Source organism: Musca vetustissima, unplaced genomic scaffold, assembly GCF_032173495.1.
Source record: "Musca vetustissima isolate MV318-11 ecotype Yass unplaced genomic scaffold, APGP_CSIRO_Mvet_v1 utg24669, whole genome shotgun sequence".
NCBI lineage: Eukaryota > Metazoa > Arthropoda > Insecta > Diptera > Muscidae > Musca > Musca vetustissima.
In genome coordinates, this window is record NW_026879099.1 from 51,913 (window position 1) to 69,251 (window position 17,339).

Here is a 17,339-nt window from a genome sequence, read left to right on the forward strand (position 1 = left end):
AACATATTTTCACAGATTGTGGACGTTTTTTTAACAAATTAATAAAATGGAAGAAAAATAAGTTTTTCAATAATTTTATTCAAGTTTCTTCACATTATGGTTTATTAAATAATAAATTGATTTTGGTTTGCACAACATAAAATTTTCTGTCAGAAAATCAAAACAAATAATTGGCATTTCGTGCCGCTAACTCTCGTTTGGTTTTCACGTCGGCGAAAAAGTATGACGCTGACTCGTGACTCTCTGGTTGCGTTTAGGCTCTTGGTCGAAAGCCGATGTACATAACTCTATTTCATTTCATCATTCATTCACGCTTATTCGTAAACACGGCGGTTGTTTTCCATTTTCTTTTCGATCTGATCTTTATCGGTCATTCTCTCCTATTCGCAGCGTTCTAAACGTTTTTTGATTAGGTCGGTCATTTAGTTTTTATTTAACACGTGCGTTGTGTTGGACGTTAGTTTCTACAAGAAAAACTTGTCGTATTCCGTAAATAATGGGTAAAAAATTCCAAAAGAAAAAGAAAACCGAACAATTGGAGATTGTTCCAATGGATGAAAATCCCCCATTGCCTCCACAAAGACCTTCTGATGAGGTTATTCCAAAAAGGGTATGTGTGTTTTAATGTTTGTAATGGCTGGTGTGTGATTTGTAATTGTTGTGTTTTTCTATTTAGGAAAAATGGATAAATAAACAAAGAGTATTAGTATTTGCTGCTCGTGGTATAAGCCACCGCGATAGACATCTAATGAAAGACATAAAAACTCTTATGCCCCATCATAGGCCCGAGTCGAAAATGGAGAGGACAAAAACTTTGGCCACTGTCAACGATATGTGCGAAATGAAGCACTGCAACAAATCCATATTATTCGAAGGACGCCGGAAACGTGATCTTTACATGTGGGTCTCAAATATACCCAATGGACCTTCGGCAAAATTCTTGGTAGAGAATATTCATACTATGGCTGAACTAAAAATGACCGGCAATTGTCTCAGAGGCTCTAGGCCACTGTTATCGTTCGATTCGAAATTTGATGAAGTGCCTCATTTGAAACTGTTAAAGGAACTATTTACACAAATTTTTGGTGTTCCTAATCATCATCCAAAAAGTCAACCATTTATTGATCATGTCTACAGTTTTACCTATCTAGATAATAGGATATGGTTTAGGAACTTCCAGATCCTTTCCGAAGATGGTGGTTTAGCAGAAATCGGACCACGTTTTGTCATGAATCCTGTAAAAATTTTTGAAGGTTCCTTCACAGGCGGTGCATTGTGGGAAAATCCGGATTACGTTAGTCCAGCAAAACAACGGCAAATGTTGAAGAAGGCAGCCAAAGAACGTTACGTCAATCGTATAGAACAGAAAGTGCACCATGAGGCTACGTTGCCCACTAAAGCATATGAAGGCATTGAGTACGACGATATTTTCGAGGACAGAGACGCTTTCGAGACGGCAAAGGTCTTAGCCGAACAAGCTAAAAAGAAGGCACTTCAAGTACAAGAAAAGGCAACGAAAAGTCCAAAGGATAAATTGACCAAGAAAATAAAGGAAAAACAATTGGAAGCCGTTAAACAAGTTATAGAAAAGAAGAAGCAAAAGGCGAATAAAGTGGGAAAACAAAAAGCATAGGTTTACAATAAAATTATATTCTTATTTTCAATATATGTATCAATCAATATAGAGTAAGAAAACAGAAGCTAATTTGTATTATTTCGCCTTTTAATTAATTTACATATTTGAGACAGGATCATTGCATACTAAATTCATTGAAGTACTATCAAGAAATAAGCAATTGAATGAAAACTTTAACTAAACCGTTGCTAGTATTTGCGCAAAACTTAACTTGATTATTAACGAACATGTAAATTGCAAAAGAAGCCGAGATAGATATATTGCATTAAATGACGTTCGTTTTATCAAAGTTTGGCATACGTCTATCATAATCAGAGCTCCGAAATGCTCGCTCGAATTCGAGTAAAGAGTGAAACTCGCTCGAATTCGAGCGGGAGTACTACTGCGAGTAATTTGAGTATACTCCATTTTTCTCTGCCACTCAAATAAGAGCGCAAGTGCTTCGCTCGTTTTCGAGTGGGAGTGAAATACGCTCGAAATCGAGCAGATTACACTCTTGCCGAGTACTCTTTTATTTTTATTTGTTTTTGTTGTGATACCGATGTTTTACTTGATGTTGTTTGTGTGCATTGTTTGTTTTGTGATGTTTGGTTTGCTGTACTGCTGGGAAAGCATGCATCAACAAGCTCGTTCTCTGGGTTCACTTTATGTAAGTCTGAAATAGTGACAGCAAGACGAACCAGCCTCCAAAATTAAACCCTCGACAATATTTTGATACTAAAATTAAATAATGAACCACTTATGCATTCATGGGGTTTCTTTCAAACCAGCGCTTTTAATATTTTTAAAGAATACTTTTCTACATTTTTTAATGAATACCATTTTCAATATTTGTATGGAGGTGTTTATGCCTTTAAAAAAATATTGAAGTAAATAAACCACACGGTTAAATTCCTTTTATAAATATAAAATTAAAAAAAAAACATATAAAAATCGTATATGGTATAAGATTTTTATTTGTACCTCACATGTGTAAACATTTTCAATAAACAAAATAATCAATGTCCTTTTTTTTGTTTTTTGTACATGATCTATCTCCCCACAGCACACAAAAGATCAACATCAAAAAATGTTTGCTACTACACACACACAAATAACCAAACTACCACATTTATTTGTCCACTCGATTTCACTCTTAGAGTGAACTCTTACTCTATTTCGAACATTTTGACTCACACCCGTTTTCTTCAACAAGGAGTACTCGCGAGCACTCCCAAACAAAATAAAAGAGTGGAGAGTATACTCCCTAAAAAACTCGTACTCTTTACTTACTCCCACTCGAGAGTATTTTTCACTCGCGAGTAAAATCGAGCAAATCGGAGCTCTGATCATAATAGATCGGTACAAATTAGACTAGCCGTTCATATATTAAGTAGCCATATGATGCTGTGTTTGGAATCGCTCTTGGCCTCTTGAGCTGGATTCTCGTATACGAACAAAAACTGAATTAAAGGAAGCAAATACACATTACTTTATCTACTGATTTATAGAATACAATTGGTTCCATTTAATTACAGAAAATAGTTGTTTGTTGTCATATGTCTTCAATTTCGAAATAATATTTTATATATAATATTTAACATCAGAAATGTTTGCCCATTTCTTCCGAATGATTTACAGGCAATGAGGCAATTCACTTTTTATCTCGGTGATATTTTTTGTTCCGGTGTAGTAGTACTTGAATGTTCATGTCTTTTTATATTTTTATATATATATGCTAACACGCTGTCCAATATTTTAAGTATTTCTTTTCGAACCTCCAAATCCGGAAAAGCCCATAATGGCTGCCATATTATCATCAGTCAAAGCAATACCATCTAAATCTTCCTCAGCTTTACGTTTACGTTCTTTTCGCTTTTCTTTGCGATGCTCTTTATAACGTTCCTCCTCTTCTTTTGCTTCCCTAAGGCGTTTCTCAAGCTCATAGTCTTTTTGTTTCTCTTCCATTTTCTTTTTGTTTGCCTGGAATCTTTCTTTAACCTGATCCACTGTACTACGTTCCACTTTCATGGACATTCCCAGATTTCGCTGATGTTTTTTGCCATTGATGTGGTCCAGGAAATTTATGGAATCTTTCACCACGCAGTCGCATACATTGCAATAGTATCCACCAGACTGGGAATTAGGTGTGTTTTTATTGATAACAACACTTTTTCCCAGTTTGCTGTCCAAGTCTACCTTATAGTCTCTGCGCTTGAGATTTTCTCTTTGTACGGGCTCTGTAAAATCATTAATATAATACGATTAAAATTATTTTTAACAAATGGATGATTCTTTCGTCTCATATGACCACTATACCTTCTTCATTTCTATCATTGGCTTGGTTTTGCAATCTTTCCTGAGCTTTTCTTTGGAATTCTGCTTTATCCCATTTTCTGCGATGATCATCTGGACGCATCGACATTTTAATTAATTTAATTAATAATCAAAACTATTTCTAATGTAAAAATAAAACTTTTTAACACAAGTCTCTGCAGAAAAGAAATATTGAAAATGTTCCACCTTTACGAATGGGATGGGATAACACAAAATGCACAAAATGCCCTGTAATAAAGAAGAAGTCTAAAAAGAAGACGGAAAGTTACGAATGAGGTGGGATGGAGACTAAAAAGGAGTTGGATTGTTTACGAATGAGGTTTAAGGAAAGGATGAGAGTAGCAAGGGTAGCTCACATTCAGAGGTTGCTAATTACAACCCTGTAAACCTGAGGTGAAAGCAAATGAGCCGAGGACTAACCAGGCGAATGAAAGTTGAAAGCAAACGAGACGAGGACCAACCGTGGCGAATGAGAATCAAAACAAACGAGAGGAGGACCAACCAACAGCTGATCACAATTTGAACACATTTGATCAGCTGTTTGTGGTCCGGAACGAACTAGTTTGTTGTTCACTATAGCATTAGCATTGTTCTATGAACTATAAAATAAGAGAATTCAAGTTCTCGTTCACATCGTCCTGGATTTAACTAAAAGGATTAATTAAATAGTATAATAAGTAAGCGTGAAATTGGAAAAGTTTGCCACTTGTTCAGAAGGGGAACATACTTAGATTACATAAAATCACACATATAGATATTTTTAATATATTAAAATTATTAAATTAATCCAACCAATTTCCAAAATTAATACTTCCGGGGATTTGATGTGGTTGTCATTATCGGGGCACCATATTGCATTGATGAGATATGCCGGCGAAGTTTGAAACAACTGCTGTTATGATTTTTTATTCCCCAGGGAAGCGGTAAAGCGGTGTACACACTATCATTTTTGACTGTCAACTTTTTTTATCGATTACTGACTGTCCAACAACCATAAATATTTTTGTGGTTGCCTGATGAATGACAAACATGTGAGGCCACACTATCAAACAAGCAAAATTTGGGCAAGAGTGCCATTCAAAAATGTTAGTGTGTATACCGCATATAGGGCTAAGAAGAATACTCGCGTTGAGCCATCCGCCACGTTATAAAACAAACATATACATATAAGTAAATCGACTTTCGACTAATCGATCGAAGTCTAAAAGTCGAAGTTGACTTTTGATCTATGAGAAAATCGTAAAGTCGACTTTTCAAGATCGACAAAGCTCAAATTGCCCAAAAATTGCACTTTTCTAAACTTTACATTATCTGTTAAGAATAATTCATATAAAAATCAAATTTTTATCGATTTCGCAGAATTCAGTAAAAGTTGAAAATCGATTTTGAACAGTTTTTACAGACTCTAAAGATCGAAAAGTCGACTTTTTAGTCAAAGGCAATAATCGAAAAGTCGAAAAATCGACTTTGTGGTCAGAGACAAAAATCGAAAAGTCAAAAAGTCGACGTTTACTCTCGACTACGTTCAATGCGTTACGCGTTCAATGCGTCTGTAACAGCTGTAACAGAAGGCGTTGGGCAACACTGAGTGGGTGGTTGCAGCTAACTTCACACTAAGTGAAGTTAGCTGCATTACCAAGTTTTCGAATTTCCGTCATAATTCGCATAATTCGCCATTGTCCCCCATTTTGGATTTATATGTTTTATATGTACAATCAAAGAACACTTGTTGAATCAAAGACGCTTTACAAACTTTTCAAACTTTTAAACTTTACAAATTTTTTAAAGAATCGCCAGAATCACACTAAAGGATTTCAGGTTTGTTAATTTGGTTATTAATTATTTATATTATTTACTATATATATTATAATATCGTGCCTCACATGTCTTTAACATTACGCGTTCAATGCGTCGTTAAACACTTGCAGAAAGGAAAATTACATTTTATATGAGATTTATATAAGACCGACCAATTAATAATCTTCAAAACAGTCTAAGGACTTGTGCGTATACGTCAAAATCGTGACATATATATTTTTGTCATCATTGATGGACACCTGGGTCATGCCATAGTCGTAATTCGCGTAATTCGAGCGCAATCAATTCGACCAGCAAAACGCTTGGAAGAGACCCACATTTTGATACAGCATAATTCCATCCAGGTCTGTGTATTGTTGTAATCGGTATAACAATCTAAATCAAATACCACTATAAAACATATTAAATTACATCATGGGTTATTATTAAGATATTATTTAAGATATTTTTTTATTTTATTATGCAATTTCGGCTGCTGGTGAAGACATTGTAAAAAATAAAGTCATAGTCATGTATGTTTTTTCATAGTCATAGGCAGATGTAATACCGCAACTTGTTCTAGTGACCATACATAGGGTAAGTGCTCCTAATGTCGGCATGTACCAGTACTCGGCATCCGCAGATTAAGGGGACCCCCCCATTCTCGGGGTCAAAATTTTTCTTGATATAATTCGAATCTACACTGATTAAAGAATGTCTCTACAAAATTTCAAGTGAAAAAGAACTCTTGAAGATACAGCCGATTTATTGTGTCAGCATCAAGTGACGGCTGAAGGGCTTCTCAAACTTTAAACTAATAATCCAATCGGTTCCAAATTTTGCAACGTTTCTCTGGGAGTGTATAGCTCTCGTATGAACTAGGATAAAGCCAATCGGTGAAGATCTTCCTTATTTTTTAACTTGGTTTTTGTAAAAAAATTGACGATTTTCCAAAAATATTTTTTCAAAGGTCCACCATTTTGTTAATTTTAGAGCGAGAGCCAGACATGTACTCTTTCTAACACCGTTGGAATTTTCGGATTCCGATATTCCAGTGAGGAGTTATCATGCCCGCCATCAAAAATAAGGACTTTTCTTTAATTCCAAAAAAACAACAACAAAACAATAACAAAATTTTTTTGTAAATTATTTTTCTTCTCTTTTAAATCTTCAATTATATATGTGCAAAGTTACAAACTTTAACAAGCATTGGTATTGATTTACCAGCCCATTGAAAATCTTGAAAAATTAAAATCGAGAATGGGGGGATTCCCTTAAGTCACTTGTAGGCCTTGGGGAATTTCCACCGGGAATAGAAAAACGAGAAAATACCGAGATTTTTTACGTCAAATACAGTTTAGGTAAATACAGTTTGTCCAAGGGAGCGTGTTCTAATCAAATATTGCAAATATAATTTGTATTTAACGATGCACCTATGTATGTAAACTTTAACTTTAAAAGTAAAAATTTCAATGTTCTGGTGAATGATCTTCGCTCACACTCACTTATGGATATTAAATTTTTCATTCCGTTTCATTCCACAAAGTATATACATTCTTAACCCTTTGTGGCCCAATGTTGCCCACAAGCAACAAAATGTTTTAGAGCTTATATTTTATATGCAGCTAACGTTAACCCAGTGGGTTTCAATTGTCAATTTCTTTGCATATATGTCAAATAAATCCTGATAAAGTAGGTTAACCCGGTAAAAAGTTCTAATGTATATAATGTATATGCCGTTTTATGGGCGAAACATATCAAAAGAAAAATCAAAAAAATTCAGTATAGAGAAGAGGGTGAATTAGTGTACAGTAATAATTTGTGTATATAGTCCAAGCAATTTGGCTGTAATTTGGTATAATGTCTTTATTTTTCAAGAATTGTTTGTATATAGTAAATACATATTTTTTACAATCAATTTATTAATTTTATTTTGAGTGCTGGGGTACTGTACTGTAAATAGTTTAACTGTAAAGTTTGTCGTTGAGGCTTCTTACGTGTTTCTCTTTTATATCTGCATTTCGACATACACATGTCCCCTCGATTTACAGGAATCGAATTGGATTTTATGATATTGAATTTCTTATAATGTTTAAATTTAATGATATTGATGTCGACTTACTTATAATATAGGACGATGTCTCATATTAGATCCTGTTGTGTCCCTGATTGTGAAAAATCGAAAGATGCTTCTAACTACAGCTTGGCCTTGCGTATTTTTACCAACTCCTCTGAAGCATTATGATCATAATTTAAATTATTTAGAGGACAAAAATGAATGTAAGTCGTCGTAAAATATGTAATTTGTCTTTTAAATGATCAATCAATATATGAACTGTTTGAAGACATCTGTACTAAATCTAAGCTTTCGAGCAGAACATTGAATTTCATTTTATAATTAAATGGTCTGTTCCCTTACTGCAAGAATATACTAGTTTTTACTATTTTTGTCGATATCATAAAGGAAAATTTGTTATCGTAGTAAAAGGTAGTAGATTCTTGCAGTACGGGAACAGACCTATAATATTTACTCACCGTATGTCGACGACGTTTCGACTGTGTCTCAAAAAAAAAAAAAAAAACGTTTTTGAGTCGATTTATGCATGTCCCTCCGTTTAGATATTTTAATAAACAAGATACAGATCACCTTATAATCCGAATGGGATGAAACTTTATTTGGCCCAAAGACGAGGGCTTTTGAAATTGGTCAAAATCGGTTTTGATATATATATACAGCTTACTAGATTTTGTAGAAATCGATTTAGATTTATATAGCTCCTATATATTTTTCGTTTCTATTGTTTCTAAAATATTTTCTTAACGTATTGAATAGAGTCTAAAATCATGTATCCCGACAGACCATTTTTTTAACTTTCATAAAAAATCTTTCAAACACTTCAGTCGTCAACTAAAATAACGACGAAGAAATCATCGAAATAGGGGTGATAAAATCAAATATATTTTTTTTTTGTAATATACTAAAAAGCACTACAGACAGTCGTATACAGTATCCCTATATTTTATTTTATATGTATATAATTAACCACTCCATTCCCTTACCAGTTTCTCCCTGCATTATTCGAACGCCGTTTCTATTTGCATTTAAAGTTATCGTTAAAAAAGAAGCGTATCTGATGTATTCCTGTTTCCCCCCTATTTACACATATTCCTTTAGTTGATGCCACAGTTGCCATTTGTAAACAAGATGGCACAGATACTGGCAATAATAACGTTCATGCAGATATTTCAAATGTAGATCATTTCACTGCGGAAGATGTGACATTAGATCCAATGTCTGTTCTTGAAGCTGAATACGCTACTCTTCAAGAAAAATATGCTGTTCTCGAAGAAAAACATGCCATCGCTGTGGAAAGTAAAAATTTACTTCAAAAGGAATATGATTTCCTTCTTCAGAGTGCAATTTTTCCTTCTCAAGATGCCAGTGCGGATAGTGTATCTTTTTCACGAATAATTTGCGGCTCCTCCATTGCACCTTATACAGAGACAGAGATTGATGTTATTCAGCATGTGTATCTTCTTTCGCACGAGAACTATGATCACATGATAAATGAACTAGGATTATCTCTACCCAGCGGAAGTACCGTACGAAGTTGGCGACCCAAACCCAGCCTAGAGCAATTTGATGAAACTGTATTGAATACGTTGACCAAAATATTCGAGGGAAAGGATGAAAGATACAGACAGTGTGCATTGCAATTGGATCAGCTAAAAGTTACAGATACGGATGATAGAGATGTATCAACACATTCATTGGGTGTAGAACTAATTGGGCTATGTGACGGCTGGAGGATATTTGTTGCGTTTGTACTCACGAAAGAGTACAACACCTTAGTGATAGAAGACACAATTAAAAAGGTCTTGAAGAAACTGCAACCATTAAATTTAAACATTATTCTGTACATTTTTGACAGACACCCCGTCCAAGCAAATTTATAGACCAATACACTGACGGAAGAACAATGAATGTGATGTTTCGTTCCTATTTTGAAGAAGGCATCCGGATCATTTATGACAATACCCACCTCCTTATTAATATTACAAACACTTTTTTTGAAAATACCATATATATTAAGAGCAATCTGGGAAGACAAAGAGACCTTGCATCAACAACATTTCTTAAACAAGACTTTGATTTGGATTCAGAGCTGGATGAAGATGAAAAAATGGCTCCACAATTGCTAAAAACGCAATTTTGTATAAGTTATTACAAAAACTACAACTACCAAACATCTCCCTTTAAACGAGTAGCTGCGATCTATAACCATGACGTGCTTGCCGCTTAGAGAACCTCTCTGTTCAAGATGATGAGCAGAATAGTTTGACAGCTACAAGAACTATTATCGCTGCCTTAGCACCACTTATGACCATGTGTTCAAAAAATCTAAGCAGTGATAAAGTGCGATATTTGTTTGCGGAAGCCGAATATTTTTTACAATTATGGAAAATATCCTAGGTAGATGTGCATGGTACAATTATAAAAGGTAACAGCAAATCCCAGCTGATTTAATTCCAACGTAATACTAGTGTCAATATGAATTTGACAAATTATGTTTTTAAAAAATCACCCAACAGGAAAATTGGGAACGCATACAATTTGAAATTGTTCTTTATTAATGTGCTCCCGTATTCAATTTACTCAATCTACCTGCTGGGAAAGTTTGAGGAAGCAAATCTTTCTTAAAGGAATAACTCGCTATTTCCAGCATTGTCATATGTGTTACACATATATATGGCAATGGCTCAATTAAAAGAAAGATGTAGAAGCGATAGAAATATAAATTTGATAGATTTTCATTCATGTTTTTCAATTTTTATTTTGAGGATTCGAAAATATTCCATTTTCAAAATAAAAATAATTTGATGATAATTTGTTTGTTTTTTTACATTTTTCTGTCAAATGAGTTGACACTAGTAGAACTTACAACAACAAATTTCCATGTGGTTGTTGTATCGTTTTTTGTACAACAACACTTGCTGTTACCTTTTATTATTATACCATGGTAGATGTGTTAGGTATTGTAACACTAGCATATGCCCGCAACTTTTTAGATAAAACTGCATATGTCTGAAAAAACAATCCACACATTAATATCGAGCATAAATTAAATTTGAGTACCATTTAGTACTAAATTTCATGATTCGAGCTCTAAAGGTTCACCCAAATCCAAATTTTAACAAATTTTCCATTTGGCACACATTATTTCCATAAGTACCCTCCTCAAGCAATGATTCCAAATTCATATTTCAGGATTCCAACTCTAATAATTCACCCACAATTTATTAGGTTGACCCACAATTCAAATTGTACCAAATTTAGTACAAGTAGTACGAATTTCCAAAATTTCCTACTTAACCCAATCCAACACCCCACAGAGATCCTAAATCTAAGTTTAAGGATTCAAACTCTACCGGTTCACCCACAACTCAAATTGTACCAAATTTGGTACACATTATTACAAATTTCCAAAACTTCCTACATACCCCAATCATACACCCCCACAGTGATCCTAAATCCATGTTTCAGGATTCAAACTCTATCGGTTCACCTACAATACAAATTGTACCAAATTTAGTACACAGTAGTACGAATTTCAAAAACTTCCAACTTAACCCAAACCAACACCCCCACAGTGATCCTAAATCCATTTTACAGGATTCAAACTCTATCAGTTTACTCACAATTCAAATTGTACCAAATTTAATACACAGTAGTACCAATTTCCAAAACATTCTACATACCCCAATCCTACCCCCCACACTGATCCTAAATCCAAGTTTCAGGATTTCAACTCTATCGGTTCACCCACAATTTAAATTGTACCAAATTTAGTACACAGTAGTACGAATTTCTAAACCTTCCTATATACCCCAATCCTACACCTCCACAGTGTTCATAAATCAAAATGTTAAGATTCCAACTCTTTCGGTTCACCAAAAAAATCAAATCGTACTAAATTTAGTACATAGTAGTACCAATTTCCAAACCCTCCTACATACCCCAATCCTACACCACCTTAGTGATCGTAAATCGCTTCACCCGCAATTGAAATTGTACCAAATTTAGTACACTTAGTACAAATTTCTAAAACTTCCTACATATCCCAACCCTACACCCCCACAGTGATCCTAAATCCGTTTTACAGGATTCAAACTCTATCAGTTTACTCACAATTCAAATTGTACCAAATTTAGTACACAGTAGTACCAATTTCCAAAACATTCTACATACCCCAATCCTACCCCCCACACTGATCCTAAATCCAAGTTTCAGGATTCTAACTCTATCGGTTCACCCACAATTTAAATTGTACCAAATTTAGTACACAGTATTACGAATTTTTAAAACTTCCTATATACCCCAATCCTACACCTCCACAGTGTTCATAAATCAAAATTTTAAGATTCCAACTCTTTCGGTTCACCAAAAAAATCAAATCGTACTAAATTTAGTACATAGTAGTACCAATTTCCAAACCCTCCTACATACCCCAATCCTACACCTCCTCAGTGATCCTAAATCGCTTCACCCGCAATTGAAATTGTACCAAATTTAGTACACTTAGTACTTAGCTCTATTGGTTCACCTAAAATTAAAATTGTACCAAATGTAGTACCATTTAGTACCCATAAGTATTATTTTCGTAAAGTTAATCCTGACTCCAATCCCACACCTCTACAGTGATCCTGACTCCAAATTTCATTGTTCCCGCTCTATAGGATCACCAAAATCCAAACTGTACCGATTATAGTACGATTTAGTACTTTTCGTACATATAAGTAACAAATTTCCAAAACTACGTTCATATCCCAATCCTACACTCCGACGGTAATTTTAATTTCAAATTCCAGGTTTCCAGCTCGATTTGTACCTTCAAATCAAATTTGTACCAAATATAGTACCATATAGTACTTTTCGTACACATGAGTACACGCTTTCCAAACTCTCCTCATATCGACCCTAATTCTCATCCTTAATTTGCATTCCATATTTCAAGTTTTTAGCTCAATCCATTCACATGCTACGAAATTGTACCAAATTTAGTACATTTTAGTACTTTTTCCGATACTTATAGTTCGAATTTCCAAAAAGTCCTTTGCTACATCTATTCTACACTCCATCAGTAACCCTCAATCCAAATTTCAGATTTCTAGCTCTACTGGTTCGCCAAATACAAATGATACCATATTTAGTACTTTTCGTACCGTTATAGTACGAATTTCCAAAAACCCAGCCTTATCTGTCACATTTGGACCAAGAGTGACCCTCACCCAAAATTTCAAGATTCTAGCTTCAGCCGTTTCGTCTGGGCGTTGATGAATCGTTAAATCAGTCAGTCAGTCAATCATTTTACTCTTTTATTAGTATAAATTGAATGTCAAAGCAAATTGTTGTAATGTTTAATTCGCCTTCAAAAATTAATTAATCTTTGTACATATAATTGAAGTTTCGTAATTTTGTTTCCAATTTTACATCGAGAGACCCAAAATACCTAAAAATGGACAGGAATTTTATATGAGGTCTACATAAAAACTGGAAAGATTTTCTTGAAAGGTGTTTTAACACTCCAAAAGCCCATCATGTTGGTTGTTATTTACCAGAAACAAAATGTTTTTTATACCCTACACATCTATGTTAAAAGTATGTGTTGCCTCAAGAGTTTGTAGCAGCACGACATTTTACATGCATGTGCATGTTACAGCCCAAACTACAAGAAAAGAGGTTGAACGAAAATTTACACTTTATGGAAACCAGTGAACCGAGCAGTAAATTCGGACGTCGCAATAAAATACCCTACGCAACTACCAATTTGACTTACATTTTCAATGTATGCATGTTTAAAATCTATTTGACGCGCTAAATATTGCACGATTACGATCTCCGTAATTTGCTGGGTTTGCGTCATATATATGGCCTCTAAATATAAACCGGTCACTACCAAAACGAATAGAAGTCGACTTAGACCAGAACCGAAAATACAATTTCCAGAATTCATAAATGGAAATTGTTGACAGATGCCGACACATACTGAATCGTTTATTCAAAATTGTGCTAAAGTTGTGTTTTCAGAACATAATTTTTTCAATCACGATTTGATTCGGGTCGAGATAATCATATTACAAATTATAACGGACAGACGGACAGATGATAAACGATATACAAAAATTTGATTCTAGGAGTCGTGCAGCTACAAACTCTTGAGGCAACACATACTTTTAACATAGATGTGTTGGGTATAAAAACATTTTGTTCTGATTGGTTGAATTAAATTTGCCTAAATTTTGAAATGTCTAGGCCAATTGAATTTGATTTGTCTTGTTTACAAATTTTGACATATTATGTTCCCAAAAAAGTTGCTTTGTTGTAGTAATTCGCCGATGCGACTACCTAATATATGTGCCTTGGTACAATCATGGTACAATAATACAAGGTAGGATAGCTTGAGGTGAATAACAAAAAAAAAAAAAAAAAACAACTATGCACGTGTGGCTTCTTCTGCCAAAAATAAAATAAATAAACGCAACAAGTGCTTGTGTTTATTTGACATTTTTTCAACAAAAAATTAATGAAAGGTTATGATTTCTCCCAAAATCCAGTAGGGAATACCATCAAATGTTTATTTCATCCATAACAAAGTAATTACTTCCAGACGAACTTGTTAAAAACATAATCTTCATAAATTTCATAAATAGTAATTTTCTGATTAAGTATAGTTATATAACTAGTTACTATGTTCCCTAGTTACTTTATACCCAAAAATGGAACACAAAATATACTATTGACTTCATTTGTTGATTGAAAACGTTTTCTATTTCTGTAGTTACTGGTAATGCGAAAAGTAATGAATAAAAAAAACAGACTTTTTATAATTTTTTGAATTGTGAAAGCAAAAGTGGAATAAAATGTGTGTTTTATACAAAAATATAAGCAATATATATCCACGATGTAGAAGATGAAGTGCCGTTCAAATAAAAATTCCAAAATGCATATACTGAATCTAAAGTAAGTTATGGTTTTGCGACACAATAAATACATACATAATTTTTCAACAAAATTATTCTACAGATTATCAATAGATGTCAATTGCGAAGCATTCAACAGATTGAGGGAACAAATAATTGTTTGAAATAGGTAAATATTCTCCAAAAATATAAGGTAGAAAATTTTCTACTTAAGACACCCATATCGTTAGTTATATTTTGCAATTTTCTATTCTGATGCTTCAATATTTCTTAGAGGGCAGACGTGAAAAACAGTCGAGAGACAAAAGAAATAGCAAAATGGCAATGTGAAAAATCAGGTATGATTAAGCTCAATATATATTGTACAACATAAATTATGAAATAAATAAAAAATATGTATTCAAAATAACTTTTATATTTTCAATTTTCCAAACTGTTATAATAGCTAATTTGCTATATATATATATATATATATGTAACTAGGAACAATACTAAGCAATGGTATCTAACGAAATTGCTGGTTACTGGTGGTTACAAAATAACTTTTATATTTTCAATTTTCCAAACTGTTATAATAGCTAATTTGCTATATATATATATAACTAGGAACTGGTTACTGGTAGGGTACAATTGACCGCAGGTAGGGGACAATTGACTTCCCCAATGACATACCCATGTTAAATTCAACAGTCTAGGGCATGATGTGGTAACTAGTGGTAGTTACAGGTAATTAGGAAAATAACTAGTTCATAACCAGTTACTCGAACTACTGGGTTTTGATTTGATGGAACAAGCCACCTTGAGAAAAAATTGTAATCAGTTGGTAGCTCTGCCCTACCTTGTAATAATTAGTCCTGATTTATATTAGGCGAGTTTACTAGCGGCAAATTTTATCGTTCTCTTTTGAACTTGCTTCATGCATCTATACAAGGCAATTCGGTTGCAAACATATATTTTCTGAAATGAATTATTTTTTCTGAAACGACACTACAAACAAAATACACAAAACGAATTGCCAGAAAATTGTTGGTACGAGCAATTTTTTCCATTTCTATTCCCCTTGCCCCTCTCTCCAGCAAACAAAGACTTGCCGCAGGTAAACTCGCCCAATCTTAATTGGGACTTATACCATGGGTACAATCAAGCAACTACAACAAGCACAATTAAAAAACAACCAAATAAAAAATTCTTAGTGTATTTAATACTAGTGTCACATTGAAATGACGAAAAATGTAAACAAACCACACGAGATATCAATAAATTTAATTTATTAAAAAATATATATTTAAATTTTAAAAATAAAATTGGAAAACATGTATGAAAATCTTGCAAATTTATAATTCTATCGCTTCCAGATATTACCTTCAATTGAGTCATTTCCATAGGTAGAGGTAACTCATACAAAAAACTAAGGATAGCGTTGAAAATTGCTATTTTGTATTGCAAAAGGATTTGCTGCTTCATATTTTCCCATTAGGAAATTGAGATAAATTATAAACCAAAGGTCAACGAACTTCTGTTGCGAGTTCTTGCATTTGAATATTTATAATTGTTAACGGGCGATTAGTACTCTTTCACAATTAATTAAAATTAAACGCCGATTCTATATTTTTCCGTCGTTTGCAGATTTGGAAATATGGCAATGAAAAATGTCAAACTTTAGACAAAATGGGGTTGTATTTTTTCTGGTTCCCCATATATTGTAAAGCTCAAATTGTATTATCGTATTCTTTATTTGTAATATGTTTACACCAGTTTCCTGCTGGGTCGTTCTACATAAATCAATAATATCATATCGAACTTGACGCGAGTATTACGATACAGTCCATGATGCAATAATAAGGTGACGTATCAAAACAAAAACATTTGTTTTTGTCTCGATTATCTGTCAAACTTTTCCATATAATATTTCAAATGGTTGACAACACTGCACATCGAATTCATGTAGAAATTACCCACTTTGACAGTTAATCAAGACATCAGCTGCGCTATTCATTGTGTCATGATACAATCTATGGTATAATTATGTTTCCAATTTTTCATAAATTTCCAATTTTTCCCTTTGACAGTATTGAGCTTTCAATATTAATCAGTGCAAATATTGGTAAATAATTTATATTTATATATATTTTGAAGTTCACTGCCACTAAAACTTTTAAATAACTAAGTTGTAACAACCATGGTTAAATCTTGAGAGCAATATTCAGCTTTGGAAAATATTGATATATGAGTTCCAAATTAAAAAGGGTTGCCATCATAAAATTCTCAAATGAGACTACCTTCTGTAATTATGCCATGATTCATAGATAATGAACACAAATATGTTGGAATTTCGGTGAAAAAGAAGAAACAACAAGTTTGGAAAAAAATTCTAATTATATGAATTGAGAATAAGGTTGTATGAACGGGTTAATACATGTAGGTTATTCTGAGAACGAACTACGTTGTTCGAATGTTGGTCAGAACATGATAAAAAACCTAACCTGATTCTTTTTAGCACATTTTCTAAGTGTTGTATGAACGAGTTAATTCAAGTACGTAATTCTAAAATCGAACTACGATGTTCAAATGCCCGTCAGAACATGGCATTATGCCATGTACAGACGAG

The 17,339-nt window shown here is 33.5% G+C and overlaps 2 protein-coding genes across 2 annotated transcripts; one reads left to right on the forward strand and one right to left on the reverse strand.

Annotated features, from left to right (window-relative positions):
* Nucleotides 1-496: 496 nt before the first annotated feature.
* Nucleotides 497-1,633, forward strand: LOC133323920 (ribosome biogenesis protein BRX1 homolog). Its single transcript, XM_061532824.1, has 2 exons — nucleotides 497-610; nucleotides 677-1,633. Exons 1-2 carry the CDS (start codon nucleotides 497-499, stop codon nucleotides 1,631-1,633), a joined length of 1,071 nt encoding a protein of 356 aa, XP_061388808.1.
* A 1,726-nt stretch (nucleotides 1,634-3,359) lies between these two features.
* Nucleotides 3,360-4,044, reverse strand: LOC133323907 (zinc finger matrin-type protein 2). The gene is made up of 2 exons (XM_061532809.1): nucleotides 3,935-4,044; nucleotides 3,360-3,855 (listed from the first exon to the last, which is right to left on the reverse strand). The coding sequence occupies exons 1-2, from the start codon at nucleotides 4,038-4,040 to the stop codon at nucleotides 3,374-3,376; spliced, it is 588 nt and encodes a 195-aa protein (XP_061388793.1). The 5' UTR covers nucleotides 4,041-4,044; the 3' UTR covers nucleotides 3,360-3,373.
* Between the last annotated feature and the right edge of the window lie 13,295 nt (nucleotides 4,045-17,339).